The sequence below is a fragment of the Elaeis guineensis genome, chromosome 6 (genome assembly GCF_000442705.2).
Source record: "Elaeis guineensis isolate ETL-2024a chromosome 6, EG11, whole genome shotgun sequence".
Taxonomy (NCBI): Eukaryota; Viridiplantae; Streptophyta; class Magnoliopsida; order Arecales; family Arecaceae; genus Elaeis; species Elaeis guineensis.
The window spans coordinates 22,827,628-22,845,985 of record NC_025998.2 but is presented as its reverse complement, the minus strand read 5'-3'; the positions used below and the strand labels follow the sequence as shown (position 1 = coordinate 22,845,985).

Sequence of the window (18,358 nt, the reverse complement as noted above, 5' to 3'; positions counted from 1 at the left end):
GGAAGTTGATTGATAGATCAAAAGACTGCTCCACATGTCCCATGTCAGTAGACCTTCTGGTCCAACTATGTGTGGGTAACACAGTGGTCCGTCCCTCCTAGCCTCATTCTGCTTGTCTTTAAATGAAGAATACATTCTAATACTGTTGTTGCTGCTTTTATAAAGGTGAGGAAGAAACATGCAGCAATTGAATTTTATTCTCACACCAAGTGCTAGTAGATCAACTCGGCAAGCAGTCCCATTCTCACGATGGAACCCAAAAAAAAGAGCCACTGGATACACCATTAATGGACAACTTCCAATATTTCTCTTTCACATTCTTCACTAATTTCTAGTACGCTATGAACAATTTACATACTCATGTTGGAACATTTCCTTACACTTTTGAGACTAAGAAGATCATCTGAAGCACAGAATCACATGAAAAACTGCTCCACATCACAATGGAACAGAGAGAAAGCAATGATGGTAGTAAAGTAAAAGCCTAGGTTATTAAAAGTAAAAGCCTAGGTTAAGTAAAGATATTCGTTAGGAAATACTAATGATGTCACTCACAAGCTCCAAATTCCGGTCAGTAAGCTCCGAAATCTGTTACCGTGGAGCTTCTTGACGACCTTCTTTGCATCTGCCACATCAGCCTCTGCAAGCTTATCTAGATGCTTCACATACTCAGAAGCCATGATCTTTTTCCGCCCACTGCTGCTCTCCATCAAGCACATGAGTGCGGAGAGCAGGAACTTCTTTGTCACTGACTTCTCTTCGGGATTGAGCAATAGGAGAATCCGATTCACGTTTTGATCTTGTTGTATGAATCTTCTTCTGTTTCTCTGAACCGAGACCATGCCACAGATTGCCTCCGCCGCCAACTCCCGAACCTCGAAAGATCCAGCATCGAGTAGCTTTACAAGCTCTGTCATAAAACCGGCATCGCCCATTGCCTTTTTAGTCTCTTCAGATAACCCACAGAGACGAGATGCAACCTTCAGTGCTGATTCCTGGATGGAGATCTCACCATTTCTCAGAAAGAAGAGAATTCGGTCGAGAAACCCGGTGGCAGTCAATGAATTCATGCAACTTGGAGATGAGAAACAGAATGCGTCGATAGCCCTGAGAGCAACCTCTCTTGCCTTTGAAGAATAATGAGAATTTGGATTCAGAACATTAACAAGTGATTCAACCACCCCTTCTCTTACCACCTTCTCTTTGATGGAATCATCCTCACAAGCAATGGTGGTGAGGAATTCTATTGCTAAGATTTGGAACACCTCCTCCTTCGATCTCGAAAGCTTTACAAAGACAGAGACTGCCCCTTCTTCCACCATAAACCTCTTGATCTCATCCACGCTACTGAGGCTCTTCAGTATGCCACAAGCTGAGCAGATCAATCCTCCGCTGCTGGCGTCGTCGCCGCAGATCTTGAGCAGTGTGGTAGCACCTCCTTGAGCTGAGACGGACCATGCATTATCTGAATTCTGTGTCAGTTTCTTCAGAGCTCGAGCTGCTCTCTCCTTAGCCAATGCGCTTCCCTGCTCCAAAATTTGGATCAGTGGCACGATAACTCCAGCAATTACAAGAGCTCCACGGTAGGACTCGAACCCCGCAATCACTGAAACAGCCTGCAAGGCCTCCTCTTTGATGCTTTCATCCCCAGCTTCAAGTAGGCTCGCCAGGAGACTAACACCATCGACCATTTCAACTACTAAAATTCTTACATATTTCTCGTCCTCTTGAAGGATCTCACTAAGGGCAGCTAAGGCTCGAGTTCTCATCTCCAAGTCCCCAATCTTCAGTCTTGAGGACAGATCCTTCACGTAGAACCTCATGTCCTCACGGCTCGAGCCAGCGTCTGGCCTTGACACGATAATGGCTCGGGGATGCCTCAAAATCCAAGAAGCATATATGTTATTGAACTGCTTGATGTGGAGCTCAAGCTTGGCAGTGATGACGTCAAGATCACTCCTTAGGAGGAGCTTCCCACCATTATAGGACTCATCACTGCATCGGTGGGCAAGCACTTGGGCACCGATTGCAGTCGATGCTATAGCTTCTAACAGTTTGTTGAGCTCTGAATTGGTGTTGACATGATTGCCTTCACCCATGGTGGTTAGGCCAGAGCGCAGCTGCTCGAGCTTGTTACGGATCAGTTGCCATTTGATAGGGAATAATTGGATGGAGTCGGAAGAGGAGATCAAAGAAACAATGAGCTCTGACGCTCCACAGAGACTAATCTCTTCTTCCTTTTTATTCATCTCTGGCTTCATGGAGATGGGACCATCTTCCCTGCAGCTTTGGCCACAGAATTCTCTGGGAATTTTTTGGTGATTTTGGCTAGAAGTGGGAGAGAGGATGATGTGGTTTGCTTGGTAGGGAGAGGAACCTGCAAGCAAAGGATTTTATTTGCTATTGTATACTCTGTCAAATACTTTGATATCCTGTCACTTGTGACCCTCCATCTTTGCATTTCTTAATGGACCTTTTCTCTTTTGAGAAGTGGCAATTGAACTCTGACAATACTGATATTTACACACTGGCCTTGGAATGGTTGTGTAAGGGGTAGGGACAGGTGGGGGTTATTTTGGTCATTAGAGGATGGAGGGTGGTTTGGCCTGTTGGAGGGTCTGGTGAAAGTGGAAGTCTATGATGAGAGGTTTGTTGGGAGCATGAAAGTTCAGTGTACAAAAAAAAGTTAGGTGCTTGCTCTGAGGTGATGGCCAAAATATAGGTGCCCTAGGCGTAGGACAGATCAAAATACAATGGTATCTTGGATTGCTCTTGTTATAAACTTTATTTAATTATTGGCAACCTTTTCCTTGGAACTTGTATTGAACATTCTACATATGCCCCTTCTTCCTCATTGTCAATGCTGCAAATGCCCCTTGTAAGTTTGACATACTCCAACTATACTACCTTCATATGCATTCTAGTCTTTCTTATATACTTCTGCTTCATATAAATATATACAAACTTTTACACACAGACACACACACAAGAAAAAAGAAAAAAAAGATAACATTTAAGTTACCATTGCAATACTATATACTCTTTTGCTTTATTATTTTTTGCGTTGCCTCCAAAATCTATTTTGTTATTACACTCACACTAAGACAAACGTTTCATACCATCCTATATGAATATATCCTAGAATGTAAGAAAATAAAATATTTTTTAAAGCCCTTGAGTGGATGCGAAGCTGATCCATGGCACCTTGCCTGAGTGCTTAGCAATGAAAGAAACCACCAAGTCTGTAACCTCATTCTCCTTCCAATAAACATACTCATAAAGACAAAGGTGCCCTCCCTCGCCAAACACCAGATGTATAGTAAGAGGTGTATATTAATCCCCCACCTTATCTTTAGATCCATCCAATCATCGTAACATAGTCGTCCTTAACAAGGATAGAGTCGGCTCTCAAAACCTGACGCACATAGCTGACCCTGCCTAAGCTACCTTTAGTTTCATCCTTAGGATTGAGATGTCAAAGATCGAACTTCTACCCATTATTATGAGCCTCAAGTCTCGACCTTTAATTATAAAACCTGCTCCAGCTCTACTACCCTTATCAGTCATAGTATCATCGAAGTTGACTTTGAGAAGTTCGAGGGTGGGGCTCCCAAGTGAAGAACACCATTCAGGTTGCTACAAGAGCTGAAGAGGAGTTCTGAGTATCCCGAGCTATCATAATCTCTCCAACAACATGAGTCAGTGATCTCAACAGTCTGAACCAGAGCCCTCTCCAGAATAAATCCTGATGGCCAACTCCTGCCCTCAAAGATCAAGCATTCTTGACCAACCAAATATGATAGGCAATATAAGTCCCTTAATGGCAATCGATCTGAAGGAAGATTTGCTAGAACTGTACCTAAGTGCGCAAGAAATGTGTCAACTAGGGTCTTCGACTGAAGAATCTCCTAAGGGGCACCGACGAGTCTTCATACCCACACAACTCTCACACATTAAAATAAGGGCAAGTCGGAGGAATGTCTGTCCCTCATTTGCTCAGAAAATCTCTAGTTGGAAGGTAACCCCAGACCACCTTTCAAATAAATAGAGCTACTTTCGAGTACCAAGCCTCCAAACCCAAATATAATCTCATCTCTAAACAAGCTCTCCTCTAAAAAGATTATGCAGATCCCTGACTCTCCTCCTCGAGTTGCAAGCAAACTTTAGACCCTCACAGCAAGAGTACCATGTCTAAGAATTGCAAGTGCCTAAACCTTCTCAGTCAACCACTCCACAAACAACTAAGCAACTAAAGTAATATTCCACATCGTCTCCCCAAGTAGCAATAGGTCACAAACCAGCATGCTATTCACCATCTCTGCATCGGCCATGATTGGCCACTATCTCAGCGGAAGGTCAACCACTTAAGTATCCCTCATCATGTTCACACTTTGCTCGTCTACGAATAGCAATCTTGTATTAGCCATCACTATAAAAAAATGCACATATATCTCCCTCTAGATAAAAGAGCTACTCTGATCCATCTGGATATCAATATCTAAAGTCCATGGGCCACACTTAGCCATCATCATTGTGTTTCAAAGACGCTCGGGCTCAAGTAAGAATCTTACAGCATATTTGGCTATCACAGCCTCTATCCTGACCAACAAGGATGGGATACCCCACCCACCATCTCACAGTGGCAGGTAGATCAAGTCCCAAGCTACCAAATGCACCCAATGCCCACCACCATGTGAGTCCCACAAGAACTTCTAGAACATCTGCTCCATCTTCATATGCGAGGTTTATATAATAGTATTAGATATGAGATAAATCAGTATAGAGCTGAGAATAAATCTCATCAGAGTCAATATGCTCATCATAGGAAGAGACTTAGCCTTCCAGCCTTCCAACCACTCTTGAACTCTCTGCTCTATATTGCTACAGTTGACCCTCTGAAGTCTCCACCTAGTGATGAGAATGCCCAGGTATAGCCAAGTCCCCTTCTGCTCCCTGATCCTAAGGCAATCCTAATGGTATGTTTCACCTGTGGCTTTATCTTTGGGTTAAAACAGATAGCTGATTTGAAAGATTCAGTTTTTGGCTTAAAGTAGCACAATAGTCCTCCAAAATATTTCTCATAAAGACTCAAACCAACAGAAGATAGTCATCTACAAAAAGCAAATATAAGATTGATCGAACTCCTGAAGCAAGAGTATAGGTGTCTAAAGCTTAGCACAGACAAGCCATTTGTACAGCTGATGTAGGGTATCAACATAAATGATGAAAAGGTAAGAGACAGGGGATAATCTTGACAAAAGCCAATCAACGAGCAAAAAAAGACAGTTAGCATGCTATTGCTCAAAATAGAAAAATAAAGAGATTCACATACAACTCAGTATTCAGAAGATCTATACCTCATGGAAACTAAAGCTCTCTCCATAAAGTAAAGTATACAAAGTCCGTACAGATCCGATTATAAGCTTTCGTCATGTCGAGCTTGATAACTATAAGACTTCAATGGTAAGAGAATCTTTGGAGGTAATACATAAACTCCTACGTCTCTTCGAAATCAGAGTAATGTAGGTCTTCTTTCAAATCTCTAGCTCCATAACTATGCTGAGAAACTGCTTGACAGCCGTAGCAACATTCAGGTGGATAATGGACCAATATCTCCTAAAGAACAAAGAGGGAAAACGAAAGCCATCAGGCTCTAACGTTCTATCCTCTATCATGGCCTCATGGGCCAACAAGCAGGGGTCGGTGATGGAGGTCCAAGAATTAAACCAAACCAATCATAAGGTCACTGGCATTAATTATCTGTCCTTGGTTAGAAGCCTGCACAAGCCTTAAAAATGCGACGACAGTACTTTTAGGCTGCTAGCTATCTATAAGAAAGAACAAAAGCTGAGAGACTAGTGAGTTTGTTGAGTTAATGTGAAGGGAGAACAGTTGCAGCCATGGACCATTGATAGCAACCGTTGAGAGCATGTTGACCTATCTAAAATTCTCAGCAAGTGCGTGCCATTGTTACCCATGTGAACCCCTTTGTTTGGAAGCACCTTGGGAGAGAGAGTTTTTATTACTTCAAGTTAGGCAGGTAGGAGCTTTTATAACTTCAAGTAACACAGAAAGGCATGGGCTATGCAACCAAAACAAAGAGGATAAACTTTATGAGGAGTGATGCAGAAGATGGGTATGAGAATGATCAAGGCCTGAATCTTAGTATTAAAATGTGTAGCTTCACGGGTTTCAGAAAAGCTTTGCTGATAAAAATGACCATCAAATGGTCCTGTACCCTGGTGGGTGCTCATTTTTCTAATATTATCTTTTCTGAATGGGACAAACTGCCTTTCTGTTTGTATTCATTCTCTTTTATAACCAGCCTCCCTCTAATGACGAGGACAGCATCTAAAATATGCTAACCACCATCAACATTAGTTCTTCCATGTGGCCTGAGCTAATTCTGTATTAACTCTTATTTTCTATTTTTTTCCTTTTGCTCTTGTGCATGAAACTGGAGATTGTTGGTCGTCGATCACCAAATCGGACAAGATTCTATGAGAGACAATGCATGAATCGGCACATGGATGCAAATTATATAATTAAAATTCTCATGTTGCACATTCGTGTGTATTATGGATTAGAGATCCAGAGAACCTTAAAAGATTCATTCCATCCTGGCCTGGAACAATTGTAAGGTACTAATTATGCACTGAACTTTTCCTGAAGAAAAACATTGAATTGCAAGTGTTTTGTATTTTTCTATATTCTTAAAAAGTTTTTCCCCTGATTCGAAACTGCTTCCAAAGTAGAGATGAACTAATGATCATGGTCTAAGAAAAACAAGTGGTTGCTGTGTTATTTTATGATATAAAGTAATACAAGAGACTCATTATTAGTTGATTTGGCTCTGCAATGGTGGTCATATTGGCTTTAGGTTCACGGAGGTCTCAAGTTTTGAGTAGCCAGAGAAATAGGGGGTCTGCATTTATTTTTCTTCTGACTTGTTCAACGTGATAAAGTCAAAAAGGACATCATCTAAATTGGGTACCCTCAAAGGTCCTTGTGTGATGGAGAAAGGTGTTGGTTGCTTAGAAAATCATTGAGTAGGGATGTAGAGTTTTCCAGGTATCCATCAGGTACAATTTCCTTAGCTTAGAAGTATAGGTTCATGTTTCTACTTGCTTCATGTTCATCTGCTAAATGATGTAAGATTTTGATGCTTATGTCTCATATAAAATTAAGAAGGTTGCTATAGGAGGGAATAGTCATTGGTTTCTCTATCAAATCAAGACTAGAAACTCTCCAGTAGGTTAATGTAGGGTGCCGTTCCTCGTCAGGTGACTGCATGCATGACATATGTTTTGGATTAGTATTCAAACAAAAGATTAAAGCATTCTGTGATCGAACTGGAACAATAGGTTATCTCACCAGCCCAAGTCCTCTTGCTTCCAGACATGCTTGCTATTTAGACTGGTTCCTTATCCAAGAGTTTAACCTTTGATAGAGACGCATAGCGGAGACCTTGTACAAGCAAACCTTTTTCAATGAGAGTAGAATACATTGTAGAAACATAATTGCAAGCGTTGCTTCGTTGATCCAAATAAATAGACCTGCAATATTTGCTTTCGAAGGCATTGATTATGCAAAGCAATAGTACTAGAATGACATTAACCCCATTCATGATGCTATAGCAGCCATGAGAAAAGGGCAGAGGAAAAGGGGGAGAGAGAGAGTGTGTGTAGTACTTCAATCACTGAATTTTCATGATATTAGTTTATCTACTTGTTTTTCTTTTCTTTTTTTTTGGATGAGGAAAAGAGAATTCGTTTAGCAGTTTATTATACTTATCATGTCTCCTTAGCACCAGTTTGGGAGATATCATAGAGACCCTAGTGCAAGTCTGGTTCTCCAAAAATGTGTAGACTAATATGCTGAAGCGACTTATTTTCCATTTCCTTGACCGCAGATTTCTCGACCAAATTTAGATGCCCTAGTTAAGAACGTGCAAGCCAAAAGACTTAATAACTCTATTAGTTTGTTCTGTTTGGATTAATCTCTCTTATTGATATGGATTTTGAATGGTTACAAGATCATAATTCATCTAGGTTTTGTATCAAGAACAGAATGCAGTTGCCATTGCATGAGGAAGAAACATACGGTGAAGAGATTGATGTTTGTCGGAATATCGACACACATTTTAAACTTCACATAAAAACGTCACTTGCGCCTTGCACGAGCTGAGTTTTGAGTTCGGAGGGGTGGTAGATTAAGTTACGACAGAAGACAGCCAGTCTTTACTAGTCACATGATAGACCGGGGTGTTCCAAGTTCCAAGCTAGTGACCATTTTCTACGATGGGATTTATATCCAACGAGACTTTGTCCCAACTTCAAATCCGGCTCTCTTTCAGTCAATTACACAAAATACAAAATATTTGCCCAAATTGCCGCAAAAGTGAGAGATTCTTCAGACAGTAAATATTTGGAAAACAAAAAAAAAAAAGATTAAAAAGATCTATTTGGTGCTAGTCTCGGAGACAAGAAAGAAATAAAAAACGATAAAGCAATTGCCACTGCATGGCTCCACACCACTCCAAAAACTTTAGTTTTCAACCACATATGGAGTACACAAACAACTAGAAAAGAGAGAGAGAGAGAGGACGAAAACAAGGTCACTGAACCGACTCATATGCCATGTTAAATGGCCCCATCTGAAACACTCCGAGCACCAGAACCATAAGTAGAAGCTCCCATTAAAATTCCCAGCTCCTCACCACTATCACAACCTGTGAAGCATCCTTTCCTGTGGCTCGTTTTTGCCCAAGTTTCTGGCTGATAGAATTCAGCTTCGTTGTAGATTTTTAGCGCTCGCCTACGTACTCAACATTGCCACGACAACTGCTTTCATCCACATTTGTCTTGCCACTTGGAAAACGATAGTCTCCTCCAGCCTCCCATTCACCAACCAATGGGCAGTGGAAGAATAGAATGCTTGCCCTAGTCATCCACCACTTAAGGTTAAAAGCCAGTGAACCATTCTATCCAAGCTTTTCTGACCTGTAGCCAAACTTGTCGATGCCCTTTGCAGATCCAAATCAAATAGCAACAGAGCTATCGTTGCACCTTGAGTCAATTCAACGGTGGCAAACCTGAGTAACCGATTCCATTTACCCCACCCGGGAACAGAATACAAGCAGTGTTTTTCATGCATCAGCTGTTATTTGTTCCACAAGTAAGATTTGCCAAAGAAAAACTGGTCAAAGTACAACAAACCTAGCTCCAAAGCTTTCTCTATCCCATAACAAGGTCAAAGGACGGATGCACCGCTGCTGGGCAAGGGGAACAATGCACTGGAAGAGTTGGGCACCAACTTGCCCCAACCGCCGCATTCTTATCCACCCCAAATCACATGGGAGTACCACAAATACAAGTCCACCTGCCAAAGGACCAGTAGATGTTCCCACTGTCAGTCCAAGAATGCTAGTGGGCCATCATATGTCATACGGCTGATACTTGGATATCCCAGGACATAGGCTTGCAGCCACAAGCCTCATACTTCATTCAATTGACACTGCCTGTCCGCCATTGCCCACTGTAGTCACTTAACTCTCCTATCCATGATTTTCTGTCAGGAAATCAGCATTAGAATCGGAGTTCTCTGTGCTCGATATCCCACATTCCAGCAAGCCCATAGCAAGCAATAATGGAAAGATAGCCAACAATAGGAGTGGCTGACATGCTGCAGACCTTGCAGCAAGAGGCGTTCCGCTTGGCTGGGAAGGTGCTCGAAGAGTTTGATGCTTCATAACTCAGATAGTTCATTTCATCCGAAGGTGCATGTTCATGACCACTGGGAAAGAAAAGGGAGAAAAAGGAATAACACAAACTGATCCTTTATTTTGGTCATCTTCATCTTTCAAGTCAGGGTTGCATAACTGCAGGAATTTGACATGCCGTATGCCCCAGGGTGGCAACATATCGTGGGGGCTGTCTTCAGTTGTTTCATAGTGCACCACCGTAGCTGTTTCATCTACTTCAGCATAGGCACCTTGCAATCTTGCTCTTCGGGGGTGGAGTGGCTCCTGAACCAGACACAGATCAGTTATTAGCCATTGATACAGTAAAAGCATGAGAGATTTCCATTTATCTTCTAGCCTCTGCTGTTTTCCTAGAGTTTGATGTGTAACAGGAATAAATTGTTATCAGAAAGAATTGTGTATCATTCCGTAGTCCTCAATTCTGATCTTCTATTCACCTGTATTGCTGTTTTGCAATAGACCTCCCCCTGCGAAACCTGCAGGAATGAGAAAAATTAATCAGAATGTAAGAAAATACTGTAAGAATGAGAACATGCAGATATTTGGATTAAATAGGATGCAAAGATGCCTTTAAACTACTATTTCTAATTTCACTGGTGAGGTTGCATGTGAAGGGATCAATTTTCCAGATGATGTATATTTGTATTACACATGATACAACCTAATACCATTTGTTTTGGTGCTAGAATTTCGCAGCCTTATACCATATATAACAGGCTGTCTATTCCAGTTGTATAATCCAATGTTCCTGAATCAAGTTAATATTCAGAACTACTTGTCCTTGAGACTAGCAGGCCAAAGTTGCACCATTTATTAATGACTAAATCCAACCTGTGAACATTTGGAACCATAATCCAAATACAAGCTTATTCTAAATATCTAGGGTCCAGGGATTCAAGGTAATGATCCGATAAACCTAACCAATGAGGCAGGAGCTGCTTATTAGGAGCAAATCAAACTCTACCATGAAGTACCACCATACGTTTTGCCTGCATGCTACAATTAATAGAACACAGATTTCCAATTTCCTATCACAGTTCTCTTCAGAAATGCTGAACTCGAGAATTAGAAAAGTCTGGTCCATGGAGGTCTCCAGGGGGAAATACGAAGGCGGAGTTGCCATATGTCGCCATCAAATATTTTAGTTAGAGGGAAAGGGAACCTACCTATAATTGGATGATCATCAGAGGGTGAGAACAAAGGGAGGGGCATCCCTTCTAGGCCCGGCAACTGACCGGTATACGTAAACCTTCTCAGCATGCATGTCATCACTCTCATCCTCCTTGATAACCTCCACATTCAACCTTGGCATCTTCCTTGCCAGGAGTTGACATCCATTCATTGTCAAGTTGCAGGCGGACATCCACAGTGACCTCATGGATTCATACCTCTCAAGCCCTGAAAGCAATGCTGCATTCCCAAAAGGACAGTCTCTTATTTCCAGCTTACGCAGCTTAGGGCATCCCTCTAAAACGCATTGCATGCCTCTGTCACTGCTGCCTGCAAAAGCCACTGACAGGGTCTCAAGGTTCTTAGCATAGGTACCAATATACTCAAAGGCCCGGTCAGTCAAAAGCCCAGAAACAGCAAGCCTTCGAAGTTTACTGCAAGTCTTTACAACAGCACCGAAGGCTTCATCCATGGGTTCATTGGTCAAATAGTCAGGCCGGCGCATGTCCATTATACAGAGACGGAAGTGGGTGAAGTTAGGGCAGTTGCGCACCACAGTTGCCACTGCAGCATTCGTCATCTGATGACAGAAGTAAAGAACATAGTGAAGATTGGGGCAGCCCTCTGAAACAGCAACAAATCCAGATTCAGTGACACCATTGCCACCACCTTCCATGATCACTTCCTGCTCAAATGGGTCTGCTGGAAACACTCGGAGTTCTTGTAGCAGATGACAGCTTGATGCCACAGCTTCTAACCCTTTGTCTTCTACAGTATCTAGAACCTGTAAGAAACATTATAGAAAAGGTTAGAATGGTGGAGACAGTAGTTGATAGTGCAAGGTCAAAAACTGCCAAAGTGCTCACCACCCATCAAAGCATAAATCTCACAGTCAGAGAATAGTTTTGCTGTCAATGTATTATCCTACCGCATAATATCTAGGCTGACTTGAACTTTAAGGAAATTATAAAGATGGCTTCAGCATAACTGAGTAAGCATAGTCATTACTATTTTATTCGATTGAGGATAGCTGCTAAGGAGGAAAATATTGTTTGAGATAGTGGTTGCAACTGAGATAGCAGGCAGGCCAGCAAGCTTGACTCAAGGAGATTAAAAAATAATAATAATAAAGAAAAAATAAAAAAGCTAAAATTTGAAGTTTCCATGTATTAATTAATAATGTGAGTACAACAATATAAATTTGCTTTCAGGGCTTTATGCTCCATATTTAGCCAATTTTCCACCCAACCAAACATCTGAAGTTGAAACAGAGGGCCCAACATTCTGCTACACTGAGTTCTTCAGTGGGCATAAAGACTTTTTACTTTTCTAAAAAATGTAGAATTTTCCATTTAGATGATCTAACACAATATTTTGACCTCTCAAGCAACAGAAATGGCTTATCTTTCAACTTAGCCTTTTGAAACTCAGAATGGAGTGAAAGAGAAAGATGTTGAAAGGAACCCTCGAGAAGCAGTCATATGTTTGAGGGCTGCAGCACAGAGAAGGAAGGCTGAAAGACTGGTATGATAGAGTAATTAATCATCTATATCTGAAGTCAACAATACTACAACTTAAACAGGAAAATAAGGAATATATATAATTTTGAGATGTAAATTCATAAGAGCTGTGCAAACTTGCCAAGATGGTTTATCTTTCCACCAATTTCACTACATTTTAATAAGTGACAACAAATCAAATAAATGGTCAGCTAAGAGCCACTTCATCTTGATCCCATATATGGTTGTGAGATAAGCGATACTAATATTCCAGTGTGTTTCTTCGAAAAAGGGAAGAAAAAAACAACAACAAGAAATTAGTGATTGCCCTTTTTCGATTAGAAGAATAATGAAGAAATGCAAAAACAATCGACCAAGTTATGTACAAGAATAGTGAAAAAGCACAATAAAAGTCAGGAAGCAAATGAAACTTTTAAAATTTTTTTTAGTGCTTACCCAAAGTCGGCGAAGAAGAGGACACTTTTGCAAAAGCTTTGCCAGTTCTGCACTTTGCAGAGCTGTGTAGCTCAAATTCAGGAAAGTCAAATTTGTGCATGCAGGAAATAATGCTGGAAGATACATGGAGGAAACTTCCCATAAGCCTGAGAGAGTATTCAAGTTCTTGCAGTTACTGAATGCACTTTCCAGATCTATGTGTGATCGGAGTTTGTGATCTTGTGAAAATGGACCAGTTCCAAGCTCTGTAAGTTGAGGAGCTCTCACAAGTAGCCTCCGTAACTGCTCCAACATGACATGCTTATTTACTTTTAATACCTTCAATGACTTGCACCTGGCCACTAGTCTCTCCAAGGCATCAAAATTTACTTCAGAATGCAGATTTGCAAAATTAAGTGCTTCAAGCGATGTGAAGCTTTCCGGAAAGTTTAACCAGCTGCCACCAAGGTCTTCAATCCCACTCTCCTGTATGTCAAGCTCCGTCAAGTTCCTGGAACCAAGAACAACTTTTAGCATGTAAACGTATTTACAAGAGAAATCCACAATCAACAGGAGACAAAAAGTTAAATATGCCCAGACAAAATTCACCTATTTTCAAGTTTTTGATCAATATTAGATAAGAAACAAGAAAGGGAAATACAAACTAATCAGTGAAAGTAAGCATGGAACTCCTAATATCAAAATAAAATATCTTCAGACCATTCCCAATATAGTTTAGTTTTAGTTGGAATAGACTCTGAGAAAGCAAATGTCCTGTTTGCTTGGAACTTTCCATTCAATGCATGAACCATACACACTGCTTGAACAAAGCTACTTGACCAAATTTCAACATTCACACTGCTAAACTATTTTCTTCGTCCAACTCACAGGCCAGTGAGCCAGTGTATGCAGGTGGTTTTCTCCAATCTGGCCCCAGAACTCTCAGCAATAAGTGATCATTCATCAAAGACATTTTTGCAGAAACTTGTATATGACAAATTATGATAGCCAGACTATGATTTGTCAGTTAGGAAAGCATATATTAGTTAGAAAGCCTGCATTTTTGCTGATTCTGTAATTAGACCTAATCTCGAAGAGCCAAGGGTACCACAACGGTGACTTTTCTATATAACAGCATACAGAGATGGAATTCATAAAATCCAGTCACCTGAAAAAAGAAAAAAAAAAAACACTGTAGCCATGGAAATCATTTGTGCTTGAAGGCCACTGCACTTTCTTTCTACCGAACAACCTCATGCATTTACCTCTACAAAACATAAACATGGATTGCCTGAAACACTGATTGAATTGCAGTTAATCTGATGAATATCAGCTAACCATGATTGTGAATTGAAACTGGAGTAACGATATGGCTACTAGCAGTTGGATGATCCCTGTGATGAAACCACATTGAGCATATACAACATCCCCATGTGACATGAAATGCAATAAGCATTCATGACAAGCCCCTGTAGATAGAACTTGTACTGATACGAGTGAAAATTTGCCAAGGCAATTGGTCAATGGAATGTTGTATGTTTGCTTGTCATTGTTCTTACAACATAATCATTGACCAGATTGAATTGCACGTTAACCATAATGACAAAATTATTTTATTTTAAATAACAGTTTTCAATAATCATCACAACAAAAATCCATTTGAAGCCACAAGATCTAATTCCGGAATATCTAGAGACTAAACCATGGAGATAATCATCTATCATGTCGATGTAGATGCCTAACTGGCTTCTTTCATGAATAATGGAATTCAAGTGTTCATTTCTCACTGACAGACAACATAAATGCCTACTACTGAAATCACTACAAACGGCAAGTTAATATGTGTGCACATAATAATTTCTACAATCACATACAAAAGGAGTCCAACTATTGCAGTTCTGTCAACAATCTGTTTCTCTAAGATGAAAGCAATGACCCAGAACGTGCTGATCCAAAACGACAGGGCAGCAGCTCAGATCAAGAGCGAATAAAGAAGCCTTTTTCCAATTTGGAAACGTTTGCGACAGAAAATCATTAAGAAAACTAAGCCAAAATTCAAGTTATTAATAATAATGTCATACCTGCAGTAGGTTGTAATGGAGGCAAGACCATCAGTGCTGAAGCCATCACAACTGACAAGGGAAAGAGCTTTAAATTCAGGAAAAGATCGTGCCAAGAAATCAAGGCTCTCGTCTGTAACTGTCATCCTTTTAAGACGGAGCTCCTCAAGGAAAGGATATGCTGAAGCAAAAACCACAAGCCATGGATGGATGTCAGAGCCCCAATTTGGTGGAACAAGGTTGAAATCAGAGAACCGGGGCTTCCCCTTGAGAGTGACACTCCGGATATTTGGAAATCTACGAGCTACCATCTCCGGAGACACAGAGTAGCAGTTCCCAATAAATACATGGGTCCGGCTCCATCGCTCGGCATTGTACCAGTCTCTGCAAACCAGAGAAACGGCACTCCGATCCTTGTGAGTCTTCACAAAGACCAGAACACGTTCCAAAACTTCATCAGGAAAGGAAAGGATGCGATTCTCTGGGGACTTCTCTTCTATATCCAATTCCTTCTGCTTCTTGATAGCCATATCCCTTCCAAAATCTGAATCTACCAAGCGCACCTGCCTCAACGATCTCCGCCTGCTCAAGGTCCAGTTTCCATTTTATTCCAAAAATAAGATTTCTTTTCCTAGACTCAATAACTAAACCCAGGAATCATCCGTGATAAAGAAGAGAATTACACCTAATTCTTGTAATTTTACCCAAGGGTATAACCTTGAAATTCTAGACTTTGTCCCACTACATAAAGTTACGTTTTTTTCTCAAATCCAAAACTCAAGAACCCTAAATCTGCAATGTTCCATGGAGAAATGAAGATAGAGAGATCTTCCCAGGTTAAAGAATGTGGAGCCTTTCTTTTTTTTTTTTTTATAACTACCTCCGAGCCTAAAGGAAAGAAAAAAATCCCCTAAGGCTAGCCCTAACCTCTCTTCTTGGTAAATCTCTGCTATTTAAGCTCTATTGATTCTTTTTTCCGCCTAAACGCCATTAACCCCTTAGGTCCTAAAGCAAAAGGGCAAGCACTCCAAATTAAAGAAAGGCAGAAAGAGGGGGCGGAAACCTAATGACCCCTCCTTTCAAAGGTATAGAGACGGAACCCCAGTGCCACTCCCCAAAGTCCCCGGAGATCCGCTGCCAGCACTCCGTTCCCCTTCCAAATCCGCAAAAGAATGCAGGAAAAGAAGGAAAGGAACAAACTTTTTTGAGAAACGAACGAGATTGATCAAGAAACCCTGATTTCCTCAAAATCCTAGCCGGAAAAGAAGACGAAAGAGACGCGGGGAGAACAGCTTACAGAGAAGAAGGAGGGGAGAATCCCTGTGTCACCTTACGAACAGAAGCAGGGTACCTCCATGGAAGCCGCCTCCCGAGCTTCTTGGGATCGAACCCTAGGGTTCGTGTTAGGGTTTCGAGATATCCCGGAGCGCCAAGAGAAAGAAGCTACCCACAAAACTAGACCTTGCTTCCTTCCTCTCTCTCCTTAAAAGCCTTTTGGGTGCTCCCAGCGGATAAACACAGAGTGGGAAACCAGAGGGCAAAAAAAAAAAAAAGGAAAGAAAGAAAGAAAAAGAATAAAATATTTTTTTCTGAAAATATTTTCTTTCTTTTTCTGAAAAATAGAAATAATTGTACCGCTTGGGTACTTGCAACGGTACTAAAGAGTTGAAGGGCAACAGGTGCCCAACAGTGCTGAGCCTTTCACCGTAGCCAAGTTTATTTTTGTACTCCAACACCCAAATCTGACCACACTTCTTTTTTCTTTTTTTTTTTTTAATAATGAAATCTGCACTCTTTCAATGACATGCTGGGAGTTGGGACCCACGTAAGTTTTTTTTTTTTGGTAAGAAGGGACCACGTAAGTTTGGGGTCTTAGCCATTGTCCGGTTGCAGCATGGGTTATTATGGGAAGTTGGTGTCCTTAATTAAATAACATGAATTCATTTGGCCATGACTTGGAGTGGCTATGTATCAATTGAAAAAAGTATCACTTCTACCAAAAATTGAAAAAACTATCACCGCATAAAGGGTGAGATGATGTGATGGGTCTGTTCCTCTCCAACAAGTTGCTCATTATTTTTGATTAGCACGGGTATTGTGATTAAGAATTACCGACAGTACCTAATATATTGCTTGTAGTTGTAATTATTAGGTAAGGCCAAACAAACTGATAATTAGGTGTGCAGGAGAGCATAACTTTTCCATTTTCCTGAACCTGAGATCGTCATCAAGACTGTAGACAATATCCAAATTTACCCACAAATTATATTATTCTGTAAGTTAGACTATAATCAGTACATATAGGTGCCAAGATTTATATATATATTGTTTACATTAGATCCAGCTCTAAGTAGAACAGTCTTAAGCAAATACTATAACACAATCAGGTTGAGAACTCTACACCAAAATACACTTGTTTATTCATTTCCAAACAACCAAAATGGACCCTTCAATACAAAAAATTGCAAGAACTTCATGTATTTTGAACGTATGGTGTCGTCTAATAATTTTTTTTTTAATATTGAGGAAAAAAAATTGATGAAGCCTAAACTTTTAGCATTTTTCATTCAACAATTAATCAACAAACCTTTAAAACATCACTTTTAGCTTTCTGTGTTTAATCGTGCTATGCATCATGGAGTGGAGATGTACGATCCTTTTGAATGGAATTTCATGCATTGTTCTAAAATTTTTTTTAATAATATACTAATACATGATCATAGCCAAAATGATCTAGTCAAAAAATTATTTTTTAGATTTTTATCGCACTTAAAATCGCACTGGTGTGTATTTGGACTAAATACACATCCTTTTGAATCCTTGTAGATGTTTGGAAAAAAAAATATACTACAACTTATTGAACAAGCATCTTCCACATGGCTGATTTCTAGAAATTTCTTTAGTGAATTCTTAAAAGATTCATTACTTCAATCCCCATCCTTGGTCATCTTAAGACACCCCCCACCCAACTCAAAGTGCCATGAGAGAGTGGGCACGCTTGGGCCGAATATTCCCCTACACCACCACCACCACCAATGTGCAAGGTTCATACACGAGACACGTCACATCTTATCCAAACCGGTAGTACTTCACATCCAACCGGCCAAGAAATGGTAAAAAGTAAATCGAACGTAAAAGTAGGTGAATTCAATAGTTCCTTTAGTTTTACTTTCCTTCTTTTACCAGTTTTCTCATAATAATAACAATAATGTCGACGTGACAGCTCCTCATCAAATGAACGCATAAACAATAGAACAGCCCGCATAGAACTAACCATGCGCTAACGCCCTTAGCATGCCACTGAGACATGATAAAATTACCATTCCAATCTCATCCTTTTTCGTATGAAAAACTACCGTTCCAATCTCATCCTCTCACACCCTCATAAGCTTTCGGGACCACCATTGTACGCATAGAATGATTTTAGATTA

At 40.5% G+C, this 18,358-nt stretch overlaps 2 protein-coding genes across 4 annotated transcripts; both read right to left on the bottom strand.

The window, feature by feature from the left end:
* Positions 1-257: 257 nt before the first annotated feature.
* Positions 258-2,545, bottom strand: LOC105032732 (uncharacterized). Its single transcript, XM_010907263.4, has one exon. The coding sequence runs from the start codon at positions 2,259-2,261 to the stop codon at positions 552-554; it is 1,710 nt and encodes a 569-aa protein (XP_010905565.1). The 5' UTR covers positions 2,262-2,545; the 3' UTR covers positions 258-551.
* A 5,949-nt stretch (positions 2,546-8,494) lies between these two features.
* LOC105032733 (protein TRANSPORT INHIBITOR RESPONSE 1) lies at positions 8,495-16,449 on the bottom strand. Of its 3 annotated transcripts, none has more exons than XR_829868.4 (5): positions 14,949-16,449; positions 12,889-13,378; positions 10,930-11,717; positions 10,201-10,239; positions 8,495-10,027 (listed from the first exon to the last, which is right to left on the bottom strand). XR_829868.4 is itself a non-coding variant. In XM_010907265.4 (5 exons), the coding sequence occupies exons 2-4, from the start codon at positions 15,455-15,457 to the stop codon at positions 10,947-10,949; spliced, it is 1,770 nt and encodes a 589-aa protein (XP_010905567.1). In that variant the 5' UTR covers positions 15,458-15,509; positions 16,225-16,449; the 3' UTR covers positions 8,495-10,239; positions 10,930-10,946. The 3 variants fall into 3 exon arrangements, 2 of the variants coding, with proteins under 2 accessions (XP_010905567.1, XP_010905568.1); XM_010907265.4 differs by having other exon boundaries at positions 8,495-10,239; positions 14,949-15,509; positions 16,225-16,449; XM_010907266.3 differs by having other exon boundaries at positions 8,495-10,239; positions 14,949-15,509; positions 16,257-16,449.
* Between the last annotated feature and the right edge of the window lie 1,909 nt (positions 16,450-18,358).